The 15,057-nt window shown below is 32.5% G+C and overlaps 1 protein-coding gene across 7 annotated transcripts in view; it reads left to right on the top strand.

The window, feature by feature from the left end:
• LOC117176311 overlaps nucleotides 1-15,057 on the top strand; it is a 422,202-nt gene that overhangs the window by 126,131 nt on the left and 281,014 nt on the right. For 4 of the 7 annotated variants that reach the window (XR_004467600.1, XM_033366524.1, XM_033366522.1 and 1 more), the window contains exon 2: nucleotides 4,953-5,277. The exons of 1 other annotated variant lie outside the window; for it this stretch is intronic. Coding sequence is in view for 5 of the 6 variants with exons in the window: in XM_033366524.1 (XP_033222415.1) it covers nucleotides 4,953-5,277 (325 nt within the window). In the remaining variant the exon portion in view is untranslated. Of the gene's footprint in view, nucleotides 1-4,952; nucleotides 5,278-8,295; nucleotides 8,379-15,057 lie in introns of those variants that run through there. 2 more of the 7 variants (XM_033366523.1, XM_033366525.1) reach the window with 2 other exon arrangements.

The raw sequence follows: 15,057 nt of genomic DNA, 5'->3' as shown, positions 1-15,057 counted from the left end.
TTGGACCGATTGAGAATCGAAATCGCCGAAAAACGACCGCATTTGAAGAAGAAAAAACCGCTTTATCATCACGACAATGCGACTGTTCATTCATGCTTAGTTTCACAAGAAAAATTGCATGAAATCGACTTCGAATTGGTTCCTCAGCCACCGTATTCACCAGACCTGGCCCTCAGCGACTATTACTTGTTCCCTAACCTGAAGAGATGGCTCACCGGTAGGCGTTTTTACTCTAATGAGGAGCTCATAGCTGAAACTGAGGCGTATTTTGGAGACCTTCCGATCGAGTACTTTTCGGACGGTATCAAAAAGTTAGAAAATCGTTGAACTCGCTGTATCGACCTAAAAGAAGAGTATGATGAAAACTAAAACCGAGTTTGGCCAAAAAAACGTCTCCGTGTTTCATTTTTCAGGGACTTATCAGACTGCCTAGTAACACCAGAACGATGCAAGAACTGTCAATAGTCGCACTGGCTGAGATGAAAAAGGTATGCGGTCACGTTCGACACCGAACTTTGCACCAATAGAGATGTGGGATAACACGCTTCAGTTGCAGAGCGAAAAACATTCATTATCGGTGTGATTCAGCGACTTTTTTCTAACAGTGTATTTTCCAAGGCGCATAAGATTCCAGGCAAATCCCCGGATATCCCGGGTCGCTAGACACCCTGATTTTATATTGCCGAATTTCACACTTTTTAATTTTTAAATTGTAAATAAAAAAAATTTAATTCCTCTAAAAGATTTTTAAATTTTAAACATAATCATAATAATTCATGTATTAGATGTTTTAATTTTAAACGTTTAAATGTGAGACGATCTTTAATGTACAAATATTTCCTTCTATGGTAATGGGCTTGTAAAAGAAATATAGTTGTGTTGAATGAAAGAAAACTTAATTTACAGATTAATACAACAATCATTATTATTTCACTTGAACTGAAATATAATTTCCAGTTCTGAAAATATATTAAATTCAAAAAATTTAACTTTTGGGAATTTAAAATGATTTTTAAAAAGTAACGTATTAAGACACTGAACTCAAAAATTAGTTGAAACCAATTCCTCTACTTTTCAAAATGTTTAAGATATGTAATAAAACAAATCTTGTATGGAAAGCTGTTGTTAATACATTTATTTAAATATATACTGAAACCTATTGTATAAATAATACTGGAACAATACGTTATGCGTGCACTAATTAACCTTTCTGTAGAGAAAAAAACTCGGTTTATTCTCTAGAAAGGTGACAGGATGCATTTTTCTATAGATTTTACAGAAAGTCTTATATTATTCGAGAACATTGTATATGATTTCAAGAAGTTCCTCTAATTATAGCGAAACAAATTCCAGTAAATTGAATATAAATGTCACGACTGTTTTAAATTTACACAAAATTGTTACAAATAGCAGATTATTTTTCATATTCACAAAGTGTAACTTTCTATGTATAACATAATCCGACACCGTAATTTCAGTGGTGGACTGGGTACCCAGGGGCGCGGCCGGGGATCTAATACTGGGGGCGACTCCTAAAAAAAAAGGTCATCGGAGAAAATGAAAAACTATTTCTAAGGAGTATAACGTGAACGTATTAGATGTGTGTCTAACTTTACTCCCCTCCCCCTTCTCCTCCCTAAGACTGTCATAACAACTTTTTGATTTTTTTTGAAAAATCGAAAATTCAAATTTTGATTAAACAAAAAAATATGAAAAATAAAACATTCTGTTTCGTGGTCTAGCTATGGAAGTTACAAGTCACCGACAAAAGAGCCCCAAATTCGTCATTACATTTTTTATGGAACGCGTTGTTCTTATTTTAACAAAAATATTAAATTATACATTTTGAATAAAATTTTTACTTTATTTTGCAATAATTTAATAGTGGCCACTCCGCCACTATTTGAGGTAGGACGGAATTCTACATTTTCAATTTGATTCGAATTTTCTATAAACAGAGCTTACACACTTGAGTAACTTTTAGTTCTTTTTAAATTCACCCTGAATTCTTATGGATTTTATCAGATTTTTATTCACTAATTCAATTTCACTAGTTCTATATGGGTTTCTTATATTTTATCGAGATGAATAACTCTCAAAAATAAAAATGAAAAAATCTGGCATATATAGGTTATTTAAATTTGAAAACAGCTCTTAATCTAATCACTCTGTCAATTGTATATTCATTTTACTGAAATTGTAAAAGTCTACTCCTTACAAAATCACTTCCATACATTACTGACCAAATTAAATCTGTATCTACTTTGCGGTGACTTTATTTTTATTATACTAGTAAAATTGTTTATTTTGTGCAGTAAAGGTTGAGACAAATTTAAATAAGTTATTTAAAACGTTGAAGCATTTTCAAGCTTCGCAGATGTCAAAATAACGCACTATTATACATTTTTGCTTTCAGGAGGTCACCTAATTTACAGAACTCATTAATGAAGCACTTTTCTCGGTAAATTTTTTTTCATGCGGTTTTTGGTGAAGAAAATTAAATTAAAAAATATTTGGAATTCAGATACAACGCTGTGTCAAATAAAGAGAGTAATTTTGATTTGTGATTCTTTATTGAATCTTGCGTATGCGATGCCGGGACGCACAACACTGACACACCCTCACGCAACTGTACTGTCGTATCGCAACTATGTTGCGGCATACACATTAGTAGCGCGCTGCCACGTCCGTGTATTTCAAAACACAGTACTGCCGTGATTTGAGAACACATCGTTAACTGCAAAAAATCGGAAAACGAGTTTGTTATAAACGTTGGAATCGTTAAGAAAAGATGCACCTGATTATTAAAATATTTTTTTCAAATTGTTAATAACTTTTAAAATAATTCTTGCTAAATTGTGGACTTTACTAAATTATCGAGCGGTGATTTCGAAGAGGTCCGTACGCGCTTACGGCGTTCTCCGGAATCATCGAACTCCGAGAAAAAAGGTGTGTAATTCGAGAAACATCGTAACTGCATTTCTTTTGAGTTGCGGAATTCTTTTGCAATGAACGGCGCTTCCTCAAATCACGACAGAGTAGAGTTCTGTTATTTTAAGCGACCTAGCACCGTGGTTCTCACGGCGCAGTTGTAGTTTTTCTTCAACTTGTTCGTAATAATCATTTTGAACTTTTACGACACCGACTTTAAATACTTATTATCAGTTCTGTAATTATGCCAGAACAGTTCAAAATGATTTACAAAGTAGTTATGGTTAATTCATCGCATTTTTCTCACATACGCCACAATGTAACTAGTTCAGTAATTCCTCAAGTAGAAATTTTTTCCGTGCATGCAGAGACTAAACCGTATTGTCTTAAGCACACTTAGAAAAAAATCATTCCCGGAACTTTATGAATAAGTTGTGTCTTATGGTTTAAATTAACCAAATTAAAAACTATAATAAATTATTTGCGCATGATTCACGCTTTTGTGAGTTCCGTATAACAGACATAATCATAATAGCCGCTTAAGCAAATGCAGTATTTAAAGTTGCAATTCTCGATCCATTTTAAATAAGCCATAAGTAGTTAAAATTTATAAAACGCGCTTTTAATGAATATGTAGATCATACAGTTTTAAATAAAACGATTAAAAAATGCATGCATATTCTTGATACATTTTGTTTTAAATTCGAAGTCGAAACAAACTTAATGATCTCTTTAAAAATCCACTCACATAAATGTACTTTTATGTTAAAAGGATGTTTGTCGATATATGTGGAATTTTCTATTTAATCTAAGGTGAAGAAGATTTACTTTTGTGTAAAAATAATCTTTCTGCAACCAAAACTATCTATTGTGATAAACTTTAACTAATCTTGATGCTAAGTAATTTAATTAGGGTAAAATAGATATTCACGTGGTTCAAAGAAAACATTCAAGAGAACGATGCTTTTGTTTCAAGACAACTTTTTCTCTGTTTGTAGAGATTTCGACGCGCGCGATGAGAAAATTCCCGCGCATCGGACCGATTCATCCATGTAAAATAATTTTATGTTGCATTTTCAGTGATATCGCTCTATACATATAGTCGTAAAGCTAGCAGTGCCGTTTTGATTCGGGTCTCCGAACTCCTCATTATGTGTAGACAATTTAGGTTGATATATCTAAACCTAAACTTCTTCTGCCAAACGCGGACTTCTCATACCGGGCGCAGTTATCGTTGTAAATTTCATGATCCACAGTCACGTGATCGCGTGACGTCTTTACCCGTCATGATCAATCCCTCAAGATTAGTTATTCACTGTAGTTGTTGATCCTGATGAAGAAAATAAGTTTTCAAATAGGATTTTCGTGTTTTACGGGAATCAGCAAAAGGTCACTGTCCTGTTGACTTTAATATAATTATTGTTTAAAGTACGTTCATCTGATTGTTCGATCGAAACTATTTTTAAGAAAATACAATTCGATTGTCAATATTAGTTTGTGGTAAATGCAATAAATTTAAATCGTGGCATAGAAAAAATAAGAAGCACATCGTTACCAGCAAATTATTTCACTCGCAGACAAAACACACTTTAGGTAAAAAAATATAGTTTTTATCCTTCCATTAAGAAAAAATAGCTAAGTAACCCCCAGCTGACGATCCGCCCCTACTTTTAAATGAACATCATTTTTTTGGTATAATAGAGGTTCGTATAGTTTTTATGACAACAGCACGAATCTTTGTGTTATATTAACATATTCAGAACGTAGAAAGAATTGATTAGGTCCTTTACGGAGTAGCATAGTTTACAAGTTAATCATGATCAAGAAAAACTTCAATCCCTCTAAACAATATTTGCTCTCGCACTTTTTTCTCAATATCTATACATAATTATTTATTTCTTCTAGAACTTGAATGTTAGCGAGCATGGTCTTTGTAGAGCACACGTCTTTCCGCGTACATATAGTACCACTTAATAAAGCTATTTAATCATAAAATATTTCATCACTTCCATATCTTCTAGAAGACGAAATTGTTCTCATCGATCACCTCCCAGGACGGCAAGTGCATCTGCAAGATTTCTTTTGGACTAGGGCAGAAGATGCACCATTATGGGTAGATCCAAATCAGTTATTAACGCTATACGAAACCCGAACGATCCATCACACAGCTACAGTCTATCCTCCTGACGAAAATGAACAGGGTCCAGAATACGGTAGTCATTCTGACCCCAATTTCACTCATGGACCTTTTATTCCTGGATGTACATCTTGTATTGATCCTACTCCCACGCAACCTGAAGCTGATCAAGATGTAGGAATCCTTATTGTTGATGATCCGGGACCAAGGTTAGCAAAACTTAATAAAATGACATACAAAACGGAAAAGGGCAATGCCCATTCAAGAGGGGTGTTCTGGGAGCAAGGTCGATTGTATCCTTAGAGGCCATCCATAAGTTGCGTAAGGATTACTTTTTGAATTTTTTCTACCTAGTATCAGTGAACGTGACTTTAACATCGTCCTACTCTGAAATCCTTACGAAATTTTTGGATGATCCGTTACTATCAGTAGCATGTTGTGAAATTTTATTAGAATAATCATGCACACGCCTGGACTTTTAAAAAACAGCAGTTTTGGAAATGTTTAAAAATATTATTCTTGAAAATGCATTTTTCTTCTAAAATACTAAAGATATTTTTATGTTTTTTTTAATGAAAAGGCCTTTTCAAGTACGGTCAAAATATGTACAAATTTAATCTGGAAATATCAGAAAACGATAAAGTTAAGGTAGCAAGTTCAATTTTCTAAAAATTCATGAATGTATGTGACGTACCGCAAGGAAAGAGTTTATTTTTAAAGTTAGCGAGTATCATAAGCGCAAGCGATAAATTTTTTGTTCTAAAATCAAATGTACCCCCGGGCAATCAGGAACTGAGGTGCACACTTGCGGTTACTTCCGAGACATAAGCGTGATATCAAGAGATAGGAAATAAAGTGAAGTAGCCCATTTCCTCGGTGGCTCAGACGATAGCGTGCCAGGCTTCCCTGCAAGAGGATTGGGTTTTGATTCCTGATCTGGTATCAATGAAAACTTTTATATTTACTTCAACCGGAGCCCTGGTGGATGGAAACCAACCTTAAGCTGTGGGTCCCCTTAGCAGAAGCAGGTTACGTACCAAGGTTAAGGCTCCATGTCGAGGGGACTAGCCTCAGCTGTCGAGTTGGATTTTGAGAAGACTCGAAAATAAGTCAGCGATCTCTTTGCCTACAAGGGACTCTTGCACTCGACGCTTCTACAGGGAACTGCTTCGCTCAAGGGGATTTAATAGAATTATAAAAAGGAATGTAAGATTCTGTTTGCAATTTTGAAAATATTTTTGTCTGATTTCTTGCATACGTCATCTAAATAATACTTTCTCGGCGAGGAGGAAGCCGGTTTTTGGATAAAATGTTTATATTTTGTTTATTAATTAAATTGGGGAGAACAATAAAGAGAAATTGCAGTGACGCTCAGTGTAGCCGTATGTGGATTCTCGCAGCACTCTTCATCGACCCTTGTTAAAATCACGTGGCAGACACCCTGGAGCGCATTGAATTTCTCGTAAATAATGGCCCTTTTATTGTTATGACATGCAAACCAGTTACAAAAACTGAACTTAGGAAGGTATGGCTTGATTCAATTTTAATTAGCAGACTTAGTTTATTGGCATAATTTGAAGAAATTGAAAAAAAGATTCATGAAAATTGGTCAGTATTTGCAGTAATAATGGAAACATTGAACTATACACAAAGGTGTAGCTTTTGCCAAAAACTTGACAATCACTCCTTTAATCTGAATAATGAGTATTCAATAAAAAATTACTGAAAAATAAGTCTAATTTACTTCGAACAATAAGCCTTACTAAATTAATAGATCAGTTTTCTAGTTAAACTTGTGAGTTAATCTTACTAAAGCAGTTAGTAAACGATTTCGGACGATAAAAATGATGATTTTCATTTTTTTTACTTGAATGTCAAATAATGAACATTGAGATAAAATGAAGATGTTTACAATTTATGTTTTTACACATGTAACAGCATCCTTGAATTGCAGCTTTTCACACTTTTGTGTTCAGTAAATATCACTTCGCGAGTTACCAAGTTCGAATCCAGGTCTTGGGAAAATATTCAAATTAAAAAGAGACACCGAATTCTCGCAATGGCTTCACCTAATTTTATTGCAGGTAGGCCTTCAATATTTATATAATTTTCAAATAATCTTTTTAATGCATGATAATTTATAGTTGAAAAACGGCCTTTCCAGTATAAATTGTCAGTATGACAGTTTCAGTTGAAGCGGATAAAGCGCGTAAGTATTTTTTTGTTGTTAATAATGTCAGTAAGGTGAACGTTCAATTTTAACGTTTACACTGATTTGAGAGTGAATAGCTCCTTGAGAGCAAATGTCCCGTCGCACTCGACCAACCTGATTAAGTCACTGTTGGCATGTTTGTTTTAAATGACTGAATGTGTAAGTCAAATGTTCGCAACAAATAATAAATGTAATGTGCATAGGAATATTAGAAATTATTGTAAATTCATATTGAGGATAAAAAGATCTTCCTTTCTTTAAAATTAAAATTGATCATTTATTTTTAAGGAAAAAAATTTAAAATATAATTTTAATTTAACTTTATAAGCCTTTCTTGTCAGCAAATAAGTATTTTTAATAACATACGTTTATTATTTGCTGTTCGGAATTCCTTTTCACATTTAATTGTTTCAAATAAGCGCGCCAACCTTAACCAATCCGGGTGTCAAAACGATGCATGCAGTGTGAAAGGATACAATAGTTTATTGAACTGAAATATATTTTTAATAAGTTTAAACTGATTTTTGATATTTAGAAAGTGGGTGGAGAGTTAAGTGCATAAGAGAGATCGTATTGGAAAGTGAATTAAGCTCATTCTTATGAATTTTCAACGTCAAATTTGATGCTTCCAAGGGATTAAGGATGAAGGTGTAACTGAACGTGCAACTATTCATTTGTTGTCACCGTGTCTTTTCAAATTGTAAACATGCTAAAAATTTTAGCATTCATCGATGATACAGAAAGTAATGAGATGTGCGATATTAGTTTCTGCATCCACTCCAAACATTTAATTGTTAATGTAAACTGTTTTTGCATATCAAATTATCTCCTAAAAAACTCGCTATCTACAAAGAATAAAAAATTCTTTCAGAATTCATATATTTCATATAAATTTTCAGGTTTTATAGGTTCTACTGGTGTTTATAGTTTGCATTCTCTTATAAGAGAAAAACTTGAATAAGTAGGAAAAGGAGAACAAAGATAGAACATGTAGGATAATTAAATCGACCTACTAAATGACCAGGTCGATTGTCCGAGGAGATCAAGTTGATCTGTTTCACTATTAATGACGTTCAGGCGAACGTCCTAGATGATCGAGTAAATACTCTTAAATGATTAACTTGAACCTTTTGCTTTAATCATCTAGATTTGGTTTAAAAATAGCTTGGTATTCAATAAAAGCATATTATTAACGTTATGTAGCAGACATGTTTATATACTCACACATAATCATTTTTGTTGTTGTCTAAAATAATTTTAAAACATTTGTTTACAATTTACTTACTTCCGTGGGTGTAATGTGATCACTACTGCTGGGTCTGGCACGCATTGCTGTGATCGATACTTCCTCTTTGTATGGAAAATAAAGAGGCATTAATATTTTACTTTTGCGTTCAGACAACCCTTGTCCTAGACTATATTGCGCCCCACCCTTCGGTCCGAGAAATCCACGGCTTCCTATCGTAATAGAAATTTGAAAAATTCGCTCGTTTTACAGCATGAGAAACTGCAAATTAAACTTTTTTATCAGAAAGAAAAGTAATGATCATTTCATTTTTTTAAAGTTTTTTAGATAACAAAGAGATTTTGTGGTGGATTTCACGTCATTTCATTACACTTATTTTTGAAGAAATCACATATTACTTCTTCTCTTCTTGATTGCGTCAGTAGGTGAGTTAATTCCTACCGTGGCGCTTAATATTTGTAACCAGTGCCATGTCAGCATTCCTACTAGTAAGACAGCCCGAGTAGAAATATAGTCCCTACCTTGAGACTCTTCACGCTAATATTTGTAGGGGCTAAGGTTGTAAAGTAGAGGATATTGCCATACGATTTTTTCCCCTACTTTAGCGCTCTTATGGGCACAAATTTTCAAATCTTCCAGTTGGGGCGTCAAAATAGAAGCTTAGTTTTTGTTTCTGATTTTTCGCTCCACACTTTACCTTCCTGTACAGAATAAAATTATTTGACGAAAAATTAACACAATAGAGCAAGAAGAAGGCATATTGACATTTGCGTAATGTTTCAAGTTATTTTGCATACGGAAAAAAATATCCATTAAATTTTATAGAACTAATCCTATAGTAAAGGATACGCTAGGTAGTTTAATAGAAGTTAAAATCGTCTTTGTTGTATATTGCGTTGAACTAGTCCTGAAACTATACAGAACAGTTCTATAAAATCATAATCGATTTTTCGCCACAATAAAATTATTATTCTGTATTATTATATTATTACTATTATACTCTAATATTTATTCACATGTTTATGGACACAATTATTCAATATTCCACAATCACTACACTATTTATAATCGCACACTATGAAAGTTTTTATTCGCCGCGGGGAGTCGAATCCTACACGCAGAAAAAAGAAGTGTAATATTTACTTAACATGAATTGTAAAGGGTTTCTTGTGAACATAACAGTATAAACTGCTCTTAATAAGAGGGTGAAATTGTCAAAATCACTTAGAACTTCATAACTTCAACAATGAAATTAAGGTTAATTCAACGGTTATCCTTTAGTAAAATAAACCTCTATTCTCTCTTATTGCATATGTACGACATGTGAAATCCGCTGAACCGTGATTAAAATATGAGTGCGGAGGACACTACCGAAAGATCAGTACATGCTACCGATCCGATGGGTTTAATTAACTCGCCCCTAATAGACCGTGGGCTCACAACGTAAATGGGAACGTGATACGGATAAGGCCAATTTTCATTGAGATGTTCGTCTGATGATGAGGAACGTAAAAATGGGTGCCTGGCAGGTGTGAGTGGATGCGTTTACCTGTGGCGACCTCTCCCAGAGATGAATATTTTTATTAGTATACCATTTTTTGAGTAAATTGACATATTTGGAGAAAACATCGATTAAAGAAATACCATAACAATAAAAAGCCCTTTTTATTGACAACAAGTGATTTTTTCGAAAATTATTTAAAGACAAGTTACTCTATTATGTGGAATGTATATGTGTATATGTGGAAAAGTTTCTTGTAATTTCCATTCAAATACTCCCAGAGTATTTCATACAATTTCATTTTTATAAACATTTTAATTTCATTCTCTGAGCATTCTCCATGCTCGAAAATGTGTATTGGGAGGTTTTTTGTACGCGAAAACCAAATCTTATCTTTATTCTGAGATAAAATTTACTTTTGATGCACTTTCCAAACAAAAATTTGCTAGAATCAATTATGGCATTTTTTTGACTTATCACAGTGTTATTGTGAGTGGTGAGGGAGGGCCTATATTGACATCAATACACATAATAACACACCAAGTGTATTATTATGTGTTTAGAGACTGTTCTAGAAATTCATAAAATTTTCATAGAAATTTATAGAATCTTGTAGAAATTTCCAATACTATTTCATTTTGAAAAAAAAGAAATGTTGAATCAACAAACAAAAAATTGAAATCCGACATTTATAGTGAATGATTGATTCTAGCAAATTTTTGTTCGGAATGTGTGTCAAATGTATATTTTATCCCAAAGTAGATACCAGATTAGGTTTTCTCTCAAGTAAATAATTGTGGGCTTGAAATACATGGAAACCACCTTGCTTTACTACCAAAAATACGCTTGATTCAATTGAGCCTCTCGCGATCAAAACGGGACACGCTCGAAATGCCTTGGTTTCAGTTGGTCTCTTGGTTATTCTCGTTCTTGTTTTTTCAAGTCGGAATGAAAATTTTTCAAAGCATATCTTAATATGAAATTGCATTCCACATAATTTTGTTCCTTGAAAAAAGTTTCTAACTCTTTTAGTTTTCGAGATAATCACGAAATTTTTACTTTTTGTCCAAATTGAAAATCTTTATAATTTTGCGTTCCACTCGCTCTAACTCCTTCAATAATAGGACTATCGGGATAAAATTTGTAGGAAACATGCATATAACTGTTCCAAAAGAGACAGTAATGATGAAATTTTGATTTTTTTCCCAAACACTTTTGAATAATTTATTCCCGACTCAAGCCGTAAATTACGCATTGGAAAACTGCAAATCATTCTGACTTGTGGTTTACCAATAACAATTAAATAAAGACCTGACCCTCGACCAATCCACGTGCGAGCTTATTCCAAGCATGTGTCTAGCGGAGGCAAAGATCTTGCCTGTTGACACCACGATCAAAACAAAGCACGTTTTGTTGCCATTTACGTTATATGGAAAGTATAATACAGAAGCACAAAGAAGGTTGAGAATATCCTTTCTTCCATTCTTTTTATTTCTCGTTTCTTGGCAAGTTTATATTATATTCGGAAATGTGAAAAATTGATCGAATTTTCAATAAATATTTACACAAGTCAGAATTACTTTAGGTTTTCTGAAAAACTTCTTTGAACCCTCCTCGAATTTTGGGTATTGATAAGTTTCACTTTTTTCGAAATTCGTCAGAGAAACGAAGCGTTTGAAGGTGTCAATGCGTAATTTACGACTTAAGTCGGGAATAAATTATTCAAAAGTGTTTGGGGAGAAAATAAAAATGTTATCATTACTGGCTCTTTTGGAACAGTTATATGCATGTTCCATACAAATTTCATCCCGACAGTCCCATTATTGAAGCATTTAGAGCGAGCAGAACGCTAAAATATCATGATTTTCAATTTTGTCAAAAAGTTACAATTTCGTGATTATCTCGAAAACTAAAAAAGTTAGAAACTATTTTCAAAGAAGAAAAATATGTGGAATGCAATTTCCTATTAAGATATGCTTAAAAACGGCAAATAAGAAGACAGCCGAAAATGAGCTTCAAATTAAACTTCGACTGAATTAGGCACAGTGGCTTCAGAACACGGATATCTCCGCGTTCTGACACGAATGATAAGGCACCCTGACAAAATTTTTGGACAGGAAGTCATTCAAAACCATAGGAGGTATTTAAGAAATATAAATCTAACCGATTAGAAGCCAATTTGCAATCTATTTGAATCCGTATACCAACAACAAGTACAATTCGTACCCACATTTAAATCCGTGTGAATTCGAGGTCTGCTGAATTGGGATGAATCTGAATTGAACACGCGGATTGAAAATGAGGTTTAAATGTAGGTTGCAGTTTTACCTTTAATAAAAATGTGATTATTATGAAAAAGAGACTTGTTTTGGTTTTCTTATTTTAAATATGTTTTTAAAAGGCTTACTTTACTTGTGTAGTGTTGGCCACATTAAGCGTGCGACGTTTATGATGTATGCATGATATTATTATCAATTATGGCCAATTAGGGCAAGTCATTTTCGGCTTTCGTCTAACTTTTCGTTTATCATATCGTTTATCCTATCATTTTTCTGTGATCGCGAAAAAATACAAGGAAAAAATGACAAAAAAAAGATGACACGCTTGTCATTTTGTTCCTATCATATATTTTCGTAGGGGCATGAAAACACGCTTGATCTTTGCACCATAATTTCTAATAGTTTACTAAACATAATACCTTTTTGCAAACGGGTAATAAAAGATAAATAATTAAAGTTTTCGTTGCTATAAAAATAACAATGACTTATGTAATTTATATGGTTGTATTATTGTTATGAAGTTTCGTGCCTCCCTCCTGGAACATTCTCGGGCGGAAGGCGGTGATTCCGTATACTACAGACAACCTAGATTCTTTATGACGCTTTACGCGAAGCCTTCAATATAGTCACTGAAGCGTTTTCTCTCCCTTCTATTAGTTTTCTTTCAAATGTATAGTCACCGAACTCATAGTATAACTGTAATTTGAAATTATTTTAAAATTATTGATCAGAGTGCAATGTATATTATTTCACATTGAATTTCACTGGAAACTATAAATAATGTTATACTTAATTAGAACATTTTTTAAGTTTAAATAATGGTTGAAATGCATCTTACGTATCTAAATGAATAATATAATCAAAGTAATAATAATCTAAAGCTTAGCCTTAAAACAAACCGTCGAAGAAAAGGAGGTTCAAAAAACGTCGTTAAATAATATATTCTTACTAGCATTAAATAAAAAATTATAGTAGAAATATACGTACGTACATGTAAGGAGACATACAAATTTAACAATGCAAGATCACTAAAGTTTGCCAAATACTTTCAGTGCCAAGAAATAATTGTTATTAGTAGGTCATAATATAATAATTATTCTTAATGACTTTAATGAATAATAGAATCAAAATAATAGTAACGTAAAGTTTAATTCAGCAAGCCTGTAGAATCGTTTAAACACATATAAGTAATTGAGAATAATTTTTAATGTGTTTCTATTTTTGTGTAATGCCATGAATAACTTTATATTGTCACTTTAAAGGTATCCCCTAATAGGAATATAATATAATATGCCATTATTATTTTAAATGTGAAACAAAAATTGTAAGTAATTAAAAACTATCTATTTGAATTACTGTTGAAAGTTTAATATGTGTATGACAAAAACTAAACTTATTTTAATTGAAGCATAACCTATTTTGGATAATAGTAAATTTTAATGTATTATGTTATTAAAACACGTAATTTCAAGTTTCATTCTATAATGCTGTAGAATAATCAAATTTGTATGAGAATACCATGAAAAATGGACATAATTTATTTCATGAAGAAATCAAATATCTGGAATACGACCCTCGAAAGAAGAGTGTTTAAAATCAACGTCAAATGTTGCATTTTACCTTCAATATGAAAAAATACACATCAATTATGGATGGTAAAAATTTTCATGTGCAAATATTTTGAAACCAATAGGCATCACCAAAAATAATATTCAAAACTTTAAAAATTATATACCATCACATTGAATAATAAATCTAAAAATAAATAAACCTCAATAGCACAATAATAGCACAAAAATAGCACAACATTCAAGTAAACTTAGACAATTAAATAAAAATTTCAGAAGGGAATGTTGTGAAATTATTAACCCTTATGCCGATGTAAAAATTCTTCACAATATTTTAACAATAGGGTCAATTAAATCCGACCTTTTTAAAAAAACCAGTAAAAATTTCACAGAATAATGATTTAAATTCATCAACTACTATATTAACTAACAAAACATTTTTATACTTAGTATATTATAATGTTTAAACTGTGCGCTTTTCTCTATAAAACAGTTGACTTTTCAACAAAAAAGTGTATTTTAAATCAATAAAGAATAATTTTTGTAAACAATAGAATGCGTATTTGTCACAAAAGAAATCAATTTACAATAACATAGTTACATTATTAATCAACCAAATGAATTTTTACACAAAAATACAATCTTGTACACAGTACGTGCATTTATACCAAAAATTATAAATGTTTAAAGATAAAATGCAATAGGCAAACTTCCATTTAAATTAAGTAATACTCAACTAACAAAGTACTTTAACTTTCTACCAAATACTTGCATTCGTATAAGATAGTTACATTTTCGTTAAAAAAAAATTGTATAGAACAGTTGAATTTTTAACAAAAAATTTAATACCAATCCAAACATGAACATTTTGGGAACAAAAAAATACGACTTTTCAATAAAATAAATAAATTTTCAAGAAAATTGTTACATTTCCCAAGGGAATCTGAGCAAGTCAATTTTGTAAGGCTTCCAATCCTAAAAATAAACGTTTATCTATCTAACAAAGTGCACAGATTTGTTACAAAAATATCACGCAGGAGACCGGGGTTCGACCCCCGCTGGAGAGCCATTCGGTTCAGTTTTGATTCCTCTAGAAACAAACCGAAGGGCCTATGACAAAGCCACCGAACGCGTCCTCGGGTTGCGGATAGAGGGTCCCTGTATCAAGGGTTTCTGATGAATA

The sequence above is a fragment of the Belonocnema kinseyi genome, chromosome 7 (genome assembly GCF_010883055.1).
Source record: "Belonocnema kinseyi isolate 2016_QV_RU_SX_M_011 chromosome 7, B_treatae_v1, whole genome shotgun sequence".
In the NCBI taxonomy this organism is placed as follows: Eukaryota; Metazoa; Arthropoda; class Insecta; order Hymenoptera; family Cynipidae; genus Belonocnema; species Belonocnema kinseyi.
Note: the sequence above shows the minus strand (reverse complement) of the source record. Positions and strands in the feature narration are given on the sequence as shown.